We start from the raw sequence: 11,702 nt of genomic DNA on the forward strand, positions 1-11,702 counted from the left end.
CACACACATTAATAACAGCTAGCATCAAAGGTACAACAGTGGGCTTTTATTGAGTGATATGCACCAGTGTGAGACATCACCGTGTCTGTGTGGACACAACCTTGACCATGCTGAGAGATATCTATTAATCTATGTTACGTACTACAACGGGATGGACCACCATACAGGCTAATCAACACCACATTAACACACAGGTGCACACACACACACACACACACACACACACACACACACACACACACACACACACACACACACACACACACACACACACAAATTTGAATCTTCAGTAGACTCTCAGAACATTGATTGTGCTGCAACACGTTGCCCTTGTTCCATAAGAGAACCCTCAGAGACAGAAGCTATTCTGTCAACGGAGCAAAGGGACAAGAAGGATTGGGAATCTCTCAAAACTTTGGTTTGTCTCATAACTTCTGTTGGACAGGAAATGACACTGCGGCCTGTCTCTATGTCAATGCTGACTTAGAGACACTCTCTCCTTCTCTCACACACACACACACACACACACGCACACACACATACTGTAATCACTCTTCACTTTCTCTCTCTTTCTCTCTCATACACACATTTAAATGTGAATAAATAACCCACAACTCAACATGAATAATGTTATAAACAGAATAAATTAATCTGACCCACATTTTAACTGTGTGAGCCAGTAGAGTGCAAAATACATATTCAACAATAATCATAAACAGTTTAATTCAGTACCAAACTACTTCCCTTGAATACAAAAACAAGCTTGGACACCAACTGCAATCTAAGGTGCAAATCTACTATAATGCTATAAAGCTTGGCTATAGTCTTGGCTTCTGACTGCATCCAACAAAGCATCGTTTTGGGGGGGGGGGGGGGTTTCACAACACCAACAAATCGTTGACAAAATGTTTGTTCCTGTTTAAAAGTGTTTCTCCAGTATAGGGTGTGTGGCCCATCCAGAGTGTTTGGTGTTGGTTTTACCCTGTTCCAGTGTCTCTGTTAGGGTTGCACATTATTGAGAAGAGTGTGTAAGATTTCAGAACATCCAGATAGAATTGTACTGTTTCAGTTGGAGTGAGGTTGCAGTGTGATTGACCCTGTGTTAGTCGTTCCACATATCATTAGGTGAGAAGAGAGGGTGAGAGGTCAGGAGTGAGAGGTTAGGGGTCGGGGCTCACAGGTCTTGCTCATGCTGCATCTGCTGCTGCATCTTCTGAAGCATCTCCTGCATCCTCCTCAACTAGAGAGAGAGAGGAGAGAAGGAAGAGAAGGAGAGAGAGAGAGAGAGAGGGGAAGAGAAGGAGAGAGAGAAAGAAAGAAAGAAAGAAAGAGAGAAAGAAAGAAAAAGAAAGAGGGAGAGAGAAAGGGAGGGAGGGAGGGAGGGAGGGAGGGAGGGAGGGAGGGAGGGAGGGAGGGAGGGAGGGAGGGAGGGAGGGAGGGAGGGAGGGAGGGAGGGAGGGAGGGAGGGAGGGAGGGAGGGAGAGAGAGAGAGAGAGAGAAAGACAGAGAGAGAGCAATAGAGAGAGAGAGAGAAAAGGAACAGAAGGAGAGAGAGAGAGAGAAAGAAAGAAAGAATTAAAGAAAGAGAGACAGAAAAAGAGAGAGAGAGAGAGGGGAGGGAGGCAAGGAAGGAAGGAAGGAAGAGAGGGAGAGGGAGAGAGAGATAGAGCGGAGAGAAGCAAGAGAGAGAGAGAGAGAGAGAGAGAGAGAGAGAGAAAGAAAGACAGAGAGAGAGAGGGGGGAGGAAGGAATGAAGGAAGGAAGAAAGAGAGGGAGAGGGAGAGAGAGAGAGAGAAGGAAGAGAAGGAGAGAGAGACAGAGAGAGAAGGAAAGAAATAAAAGAAAGAAAGAAAGAGAGACAGAAAAAGAGAGAGAGAGAGAGAGAGAGAGAGAGAGAGAGAGAGGGGGAGGTGAGGAAGGAAGGAAGGAAGGAAGGAAGAGAGGGAGAGGGAGAGAGATAGAGAGAGAGAGGGGTGAGAGAAGGAAGAGAAGGAAAGAAAGAGAGAGAGAGAAAGAAAGAAAGAAAAAAAAGAAAGAAAGAAAGAAAGAAAGAAAGAAAGAAAGAGGGAAGGAAAAGAGGGAGAGACAGAAAGAGAGAGAGGGGGAGGGAAGGAAGGAAGAGAGGGAGAGACAGAGAGATGGGGGGAGAGGAGGAGAGAGAGATTGAGCGAAAGTGAAAGTGAGTGAAAAAGACAGAGGTATAGAGAGAGGAAAGAAAATAAGATATGCAATGTGGATACTTGCCCCACACAATGTATACTGATATGTGAATATATATCACTATATCAATGTAATCCACTATCATATAAATGGAATTATCATATGAATATATAATTAACTATCCATTACCTCCTCGTCCTTCATTTTGATGAGTTTCTCTGTCTCCACGTCTGGGGTGGACAAGGGTAGGATGGGAATCGGGCTCTCCACACGATTATCTGTATTCATTTTACTGGAAAAGAGAAACAGGAGGGTTAGCTCTGATACACACACACAGAGAGAGAGAGTCTGTACCTGGTCATGGTGTGTATACAATGAGCCCTGTAGTTCTCATAGTGACAGTCACAGGTGATGTCCTTCAGGTCATGCATGTGGGTCCTGATCAGCATGGTCCTCAGCTTCACAAAGTCACAGTGAGACTGGTTCTCCACTGCAGACACACATATGTTATGTTAAGACACACACACACACACACACACACACACACAACTCCCATTTTTATTTTACCTTTATTTTACTAGGCAAGTCAGTTAAGAACAAATTCTTATTTTCAATGACGGCCTAGGAACAGTGGGTTAACTGCCTGTTCAGGGGCAGAATGACAGATTTGTACCTTGTCAGCTCGGGGGTTTGAACCTTTCGGTTACTAGTCCAACGCTCTAACCACTAGGCTACCCTGCCGCCCCATGCACCTACCCTCTACGATGCCCCAGGGGTAGAGTCTCCCTCTGACTTTCTGACCTCTGGTCTCCACCACCATGTTACTGCCGATCACAGCAAACGGAGTGCTCTCCTAACACACACACACACACACACGGGTGTCAGCACGCATTTACCACACACACACCCGGACACACACACACAATGACGGCAGCACAGATAGGCACATGCACAAACACAAAAAAACTTATTCAGTTAAAAAATGTTGTGGAACTGCGATAATAATCATTTAGCTAAATAGCTTACGAAACCTTCATGGAAATTTTAGGGATGCAGATTAAAATAAAAGAAGTCAGAAAACGGTGTAACCATGTGTGTTAGACTCACCTTGAGTTCTCTGTCCTTCTGTTTGGCCTCCTCATCCTCATCAGAGTCGCAGTCTGGGAACTGGTACACCTTTATCCCAAACTTATCTATCTCCTCACGGACCTACACACACACACGCGCGCGCACAAACGGTACTTGCACAGACACACACGCGCGCGCGCACACGCACACACACACACAGACAAGGAGAGTTAAGGCCGGTTTATACTTCGTCTATAGACATGTCTGTAGACAGTTGTCACAGTGACATCATGAACATTATATTGTCGTCCAATATCAAACTTGTCGTTATGAAAAACTATATACACAAAAACGACAGACAGGTGGTCAAAATAGCATAACTGGTGTATTTTAACACTAATAAACCTGTTCAAAAAATGAATTTAGTATATGTCATTCTCGTAAACCAGCAGTGGCGACCCGGAATTCAAGAGCAGGTGAGCCCCGCAGAATCTGCAGGGAGAGCTAGGTAGTTCAAGTCCCCTTAGGTGCTGACATAGATTTACATTAAAAGTGCACATCCAAGAAGGCAAGGTCATTGGACACAGATAAAATGATGTCATGATCACATTATATCTACCGTAGCTTTGATTGGACTGATCATGTAGCTTTGATTGGACTGATCATGTAGCTTTGATTGGACTGATCATGTAGCTTTGATTGGACTGATCATGTAGCTTTGATTGGACTGATCATGTTACTTTCAAAATCTTAATTAGCAAGACAAGCAGTCATCATCATGAATCACGTCGACAAAATATTTTTCAAACCTGATCATGTGAAGATAATTATAGATAAAAAGTTCTCAGTGCTCATCGGCCATTGGACATAAACATTACACAACATCAGAAATCGCAAATTCAACAATGAGTGGTTTGGAAGGAATCAGTGGCTAACTATAAGTATTGCAAAGCTATCACTATTTCACTTCCTCTGCCTGCTATTCAGTGGAGAGGCTATATGGTCTAAGACTGGGTTCAAGGATTTAAAACATCTGTCTGAAATGGTCTCTTTTCTAAGCTTAAAATTATAAGCATTCACTCGCAACACCATGGGACAGAAAAGGTTGAATACATTGGCCATGCTGTCAATTCAGCATGACTTCTGCCACATTCAAAACAACTGGAAACTCGGAACTGGGAAATCTCAGACTTCACTGAGTTCAAAACAACTGGAAACTCGGAACTGGGAAATCTCAGACTTCACTGAGTTCAAAACAACTGGAAACTCAGAACTGGGAAATCTCAGACTTCACTGAGTTCAAAACAACTGGAAACTCTGAACTGGGAAATCTCAGACTTCACTGAGTTCAAAACAACTGGAAACTCTGAACTGGGAAATCTCAGACTTCACTGAGTTCAAAACAACTGGAAACTCGGAACTGGGAAATCTCAGACTTCACTGAGTTCAAGACAACTGGGAACTCAGAAAAAAAATAGCTCCTACTGGGAAAATACATTTTGAACGGTCTTCAAACTCGGAATTCCAAGCCAGGACCTCAGGATTCTTTCGAGAGCTCCGACCTGAAGATCACTAACATCATGATTCAACCTTGTTTATTTCAGAGTTCCCAGTTGATGACAAAATTTGCCCACAAGAAGGACTGTCGTGCCTGTTCAAGTGAGCACAGCACAACAACGGAAAAAATATATTGTATGCTGCTGCATAAATTAGCTCATGTGCTTTTCTTCAAGAGGAGGGGATACTATGTAATGTTGTTGGGTATGTAACCATGAGGAGGGGATACTATATAATGTTGTTGGGTCTGTAACCATGAGGAGGGGATACTATATAATGTTGTTGGGTATGTAACCATGAGGAGGGGATACTATATAATGTTGTTGGGTCTGTAACCATGAGGAGGGATACTATATAATGTTGTTGGGTCTGTAACCATGAGGAGGGGATACTATGTAATGTTGTTGGGTATGTAACCATGAGGAGGGGATACTATATAATGTTGTTGGGTATGTAACCATGAGGAGGGGATACTATATAATGTTGTTGGGTATGTAACCATGAGGAGGGGATACTATGTAATGTTGTTGGGTATGTAACCATGAGGAGGGGATACTATATAATGTTGTTGGGTATGTAACCATGAGGAGGGGATACTATGTAATGTTGTTGGGTATGTAACCATGAGGAGGGGATACTATATAATGTTGTTGGGTATGTAACCATGAGGAGGGGATACTATGTAATGTTGTTGGGTATGTAACCATGAGGAGGGGATACTATATAATGTTGTTGGGTATGTAACCATGAGGAGGGGATACTATGTAATGTTGTTGGGTATGTAACCATGAGGAGGGGATACTATGTAATGTTGTTGGGTATGTAACCATGAGGAGGGGATACTATGTAATGTTGTTGGGTCTGTAACCATGAGGAGGGGATACTATATAATGTTGTTGGGTCTGTAACCATGAGGAGGGGATACTATGTAATGTTGTTGGGTATGTAACCATGAGGAGGGGATACTATATAATGTTGTTGGGTATGTAACCATGAGGAGGGGATACTATATAATGTTGTTGGGTCTGTAACCATGAGGAGGGGATACTGTATAATGTTGTTGGGTATGTAACCATGAGGAGGGGATACTATATAATGTTGTTGGGTATGTAACCATGAGGAGGGATACTATATAATGTTGTTGGGTATGTAACCATGAGGAGGGGATACTATATAATGTTGTTGGGTATGTAACCATGAGGAGGTGATACTATATAATGTTGTTGGATATGTAACCATGAGGAGGGTCTGTAACCATGTGGAGGGGATACTATATAATGTTGTTGGATATGTAACCATGAGGAGGGTCTGTAACCATGAGGAGGGGATACTATATAATGTTGTTGGGTATGTAACCATGAGGAGGTGATACTATATAATGTTGTTGGGTATGTAACCATGAGGAGGGTCTGTAACCATGAGGAGGGGATACTATATAATGTTGTTGGATATGTAACCATGAGGAGGGTCTGTAACCATGAGGAGGGGATACTATATAATGTTGTTGGGTATGTAACCATGAGGAGGGTCTGTAACCATGAGGAGGGGATACTATATAATGTTGTTGGGTCTGTAACCATGAGGAGGGGATACTATATAATGTTGTTGGGTCTGTAACCATGAGGAGGGGATACTATATAATGTTGTTGGGTATGTAACCATGAGGAGGGATACTATATAATGTTGTTGGGTCTGTAACCATGAGGAGGGGATACTGTATAATGTTGTTGGGTATGTAACCATGAGGAGGGGATACTATATAATGTTGTTGGGTATGTAACCATGAGGAGGGGATACTATATAATGTTGTTGGGTATGTAACCATGAGGAGGGGATACTATATAATGTTGTTGGGTCTGTAACCATGAGGAGGGGATACTATATAATGTTGTTGGGTATGTAACCATGAGGAGGGGATACTATATAAAGTTGTTGGGTTTGTAACCATGAGGAGGGGATACTATATAATGTTGTTGAGTCTGTAACCATGAGGAGGGATACTATATAATGTTGTTGGGTCTGTAACCATGAGGAGGGATACTGTATAATGTTGTTGTGTCTGTAACCATGAGGAAGGGATACTATATAATGTTGTTGGATATGTAACCATGAGGAGGGTCTGTAACCATGAGGAGGGGATACCATATAATGTTGTTGGATATGTAACCATGAGGAGGGATACTATATAATGTTGTTGGGTCTGTAACCATGAGGAGGGGATACTATATAATGTTGTTGGGTCTGTAACCATGAGGAGGGATACTATATAATGTTGTTGGGTCTGTAACCATGAGGAGGGGATACTGTATAATGTTGTTGGGTCTGTAACCATGAGGAGGGGATACTATATAATGTTGTTGGGTCTGTAACCATGAGGAGGGGATACTATATAATGTTGTTGGGTCTGTAAACATGAGGAGGGGATACTATATAATGTTGTTGGGTATGTAACCATGAGGAGGGGATACTATATAATGTTGTTGGGTATGTAACCATGAGGAGGGGATACTATATAATGTTGTTGGGTCTGTAACCATGAGGAGGGGATACTATATAATGTTGTTGGGTCTGTAACCATGAGGAGGGGATACTATATAATGTTGTTGGGTATGTAACCATGAGGAGGGAAACTATATAATGTTGTTGGGTCTGTAACCATGAGGACGGGATACTATATAATGTTGTTGGGTCTGTAACCATGAGGAGGGTCTGTAACCATGAGGAGGGGATACTATATAATGTTGTTGGGTCTGTAACCATGAGGAGGGGATACTGTATAATGTTGTTGGGTCTGTAACCATGAGGAGGAGATAGTATATAATGTTGTTGGGTCTGTAACCATGAGGAGGGGATACTATATAATGTTGTTGGATATGTAACCATGAGGAGGGTCTGTAACCATGAGGAGGGGATACTATATAATGTTGTTGGGTATGTAACCATGAGGAGGGATACTATATAATGTTGTTGGATATGTAACCATGAGGAGGGTCTGTAACCATGAGGAGGGGATACTATATAATGTTGTTGGGTATGTAACCATGAGGAGGGGATACTATATAATGTTGTTGGATATGTAACCATGAGGAGGGATACTATATAATGTTGTTGGGTCTGTAACCATGAGGAGGGGATACTATATAATGTTGTTGGGTCTGTAACCATGAGGAGGGATACTATATAACGTTGTTGGGTCTGTAACCATGAGGAGGGGATACTGTATAATGTTGTTGGGTCTGTAACCATGAGGAGGGGATACTATATAATGTTGTTGGGTCTGTAACCATGAGGAGGGTCTGTAACCATGAGGAGGGGATACTATATAATGTTGTTGGGTCTGTAACCATGAGGAGGGATACTATATAATGTTGTTGGATATGTAACCATGAGGAGGGTCTGTAACCATGAGGAGGGGATACTATATAATGTTGTTGGGTATGTAACCATGAGGAGGGTCTGTAACCATGAGGAGGGGATACTATATAATGTTGTTGGGTATGTAACCATGAGGAGGTGATACTATATAATGTTGTTGGATATGTAACCATGAGGAGGGTCTGTAACCATGAGGAGGTGATACTATATAATGTTGTTGGGTATGTAACCATGAGGAGGGTCTGTAACCATGAGGAGGGGATACTATATAATGTTGTTGGGTCTGTAACCATGAGGAGGGATACTGTATAATGTTGTTGTGTCTGTAACCATGAGGAAGGGATACTATATAATGTTGTTGGATATGTAACCATGAGGAGGGTCTGTAACCATGAGGAGGGGATACCATATAATGTTGTTGGATATGTAACCATGAGGAGGGATACTATATAATGTTGTTGGGTCTGTAACCATGAGGAGGGGATACTATATAATGTTGTTGGGTCTGTAACCATGAGGAGGGATACTATATAATGTTGTTGGGTCTGTAACCATGAGGAGGGGATACTGTATAATGTTGTTGGGTCTGTAACCATGAGGAGGGGATACTATATAATGTTGTTGGGTCTGTAACCATGAGGAGGGGATACTATATAATGTTGTTGGGTCTGTAAACATGAGGAGGGGATACTATATAATGTTGTTGGGTATGTAACCATGAGGAGGGGATACTATATAATGTTGTTGGGTATGTAACCATGAGGAGGGGATACTATATAATGTTGTTGGGTCTGTAACCATGAGGAGGGGATACTATATAATGTTGTTGGGTCTGTAACCATGAGGAGGGGATACTATATAATGTTGTTGGGTATGTAACCATGAGGAGGGGAAACTATATAATGTTGTTGGGTCTGTAACCATGAGGACGGGATACTATATAATGTTGTTGGGTCTGTAACCATGAGGAGGGTCTGTAACCATGAGGAGGGGATACTATATAATGTTGTTGGGTCTGTAACCATGAGGAGGGGATACTGTATAATGTTGTTGGGTCTGTAACCATGAGGAGGAGATAGTATATAATGTTGTTGGGTCTGTAACCATGAGGAGGGGATACTATATAATGTTGTTGGATATGTAACCATGAGGAGGGTCTGTAACCATGAGGAGGGGATACTATATAATGTTGTTGGGTATGTAACCATGAGGAGGGATACTATATAATGTTGTTGGATATGTAACCATGAGGAGGGTCTGTAACCATGAGGAGGGGATACTATATAATGTTGTTGGGTATGTAACCATGAGGAGGGGATACTATATAATGTTGTTGGATATGTAACCATGAGGAGGGATACTATATAATGTTGTTGGGTCTGTAACCATGAGGAGGGGATACTATATAATGTTGTTGGGTCTGTAACCATGAGGAGGGATACTATATAACGTTGTTGGGTCTGTAACCATGAGGAGGGGATACTGTATAATGTTGTTGGGTCTGTAACCATGAGGAGGGGATACTATATAATGTTGTTGGGTCTGTAACCATGAGGAGGGTCTGTAACCATGAGGAGGGGATACTATATAATGTTGTTGGGTCTGTAACCATGAGGAGGGATACTATATAATGTTGTTGGATATGTAACCATGAGGAGGGTCTGTAACCATGAGGAGGGGATACTATATAATGTTGTTGGGTATGTAACCATGAGGAGGGTCTGTAACCATGAGGAGGGGATACTATATAATGTTGTTGGGTATGTAACCATGAGGAGGTGATACTATATAATGTTGTTGGATATGTAACCATGAGGAGGGTCTGTAACCATGAGGAGGTGATACTATATAATGTTGTTGGATATGTAACCATGAGGAGGGTCTGTAACCATGAGGAGGGGATACTATATAATGTTGTTGGATATGTAACCATGAGGAGGGTCTGTAACCATGAGGAGGTGATACTATATAATGTTGTTGGATATGTAACCATGAGGAGGGTCTGTAACCATGAGGAGGGGATACTATATAATGTTGTTGGATATGTAACCATGAGGAGGGTCTGTAACCATGAGGAGGGGATACTATATAATGTTGTTGGGTCTGTAACCATGAGGAGGGTCTGTAACCATGAGGAGGGGATACTATATAATGTTGTTGGGTCTGTAACCATGAGGAGGTGATACTATATAATGTTGTTGGATATGTAACCATGAGGAGGGTCTGTAACCATGAGGAGTGGATACTATATAATGTTGTTGGATATGTAACCATGAGGAGGGTCTGTAACCATGAGGAGGGGATACTATATAATGTTGTTGGATATGTAACCATGAGGAGGGTCTGTAACCATGAGGAGGGGATACTATATAATGTTGTTGGGTATGTAACCATGAGGAGGGATACTATATAATGTTGTTGGATATGTAACCATGAGGAGGGTCTGTAACCATGAGGAGGGGATACTTTATAATGTTGTTGTGTATGTAACCATGAGGAGGGGATACTATATAAAGTTGTTGGGTCTGTAACCATGAGGAGGGTCTGTAACCATGAGGAGGGATACTATATAAAGTTGTTGGGTCTGTAACCATGAGGAGGGATACTATATAATGTTGTTGGGTCTGTAACCATGAGGAGGGATACTATATAATGTTGTTGGGTCTGTAACCATGAGGAGGGGATACTATATAAAGTTGTTGGGTCTGTAACCATGAGGAGGGGATACTATATAATGTTGTTGGGTATGTAACCATGAGGAGGGGATACTATGTAATGTTGTTGGGTCTGTAACCATGAGGAGGGGATACTATATAATGTTGTTGGGTATGTAACCATGAGGAGGGGATACTATATAATGTTGTTGGGTCTGTAACCATGAGGAGGGGATACTATATAATGTTGTTGGGTCTGTAACCATGAGGAGGGTCTGTAACCATGAGGAGGGGATACTATATAATGTTGTTGGGTATGTAACCATGAGGAGGGTCTGTAACCATGAGGAGGGGATACTATATAATGTTGTTGGGTATGTAACCATGAGGAGGTGATACTATATAATGTTGTTGGATATGTAACCATGAGGAGGGTCTGTAACCATGAGGAGGTGATACTATATAATGTTGTTGGATATGTAACCATGAGGAGGGTCTGTAACCATGAGGAGGTGATACTATATAATGTTGTTGGATATGTAACCATGAGGAGGGTCTGTAACCATGAGGAGGGGATACTATATAATGTTGTTGGATATGTAACCATGAGGAGGGTCTGTAACCATGAGGAGGGGATACTATGTAATGTTGTTGGGTCTGTAACCATGAGGAAGGTCTGTAACCATGAGGAGGGGATACTATATAATGTTGTTGGGTCTGTAACCATGAGGAGGTGATACTATATAATGTTGTTGGATATGTAACCATGAGGAGGGTCTGTAACCATGAGGAGGGGATACTATATAATGTTGTTGGATATGTAACCATGAGGAGGGTCTGTAACCATGAGGAGGGGATACTATATAATGTTGTTGGATATGTAACCAT

At 42.0% G+C, this 11,702-nt stretch overlaps 1 protein-coding gene across 1 annotated transcript in view; it reads right to left on the minus strand.

Annotated features, from left to right (window-relative positions):
• Window positions 1-32: 32 nt before the first annotated feature.
• Window positions 33-11,702, minus strand: part of septin5b (septin 5b) — a 33,003-nt gene continuing 21,333 nt past the window's right edge. Inside the window, exons 8-12 of the mRNA XM_064943043.1 lie at window positions 3,268-3,369; window positions 2,917-3,013; window positions 2,515-2,650; window positions 2,350-2,452; window positions 33-1,240 (exon numbers count right to left, since the gene is read on the minus strand). Of these exons, the coding sequence (XP_064799115.1) occupies window positions 1,175-1,240; window positions 2,350-2,452; window positions 2,515-2,650; window positions 2,917-3,013; window positions 3,268-3,369 (504 nt within the window). The 3' untranslated portion in view covers window positions 33-1,174. The remainder of the gene's footprint in view (window positions 1,241-2,349; window positions 2,453-2,514; window positions 2,651-2,916; window positions 3,014-3,267; window positions 3,370-11,702) is intronic.

Source organism: Oncorhynchus masou, chromosome 28, assembly GCF_036934945.1.
Source record: "Oncorhynchus masou masou isolate Uvic2021 chromosome 28, UVic_Omas_1.1, whole genome shotgun sequence".
NCBI lineage: Eukaryota > Metazoa > Chordata > Actinopteri > Salmoniformes > Salmonidae > Oncorhynchus > Oncorhynchus masou.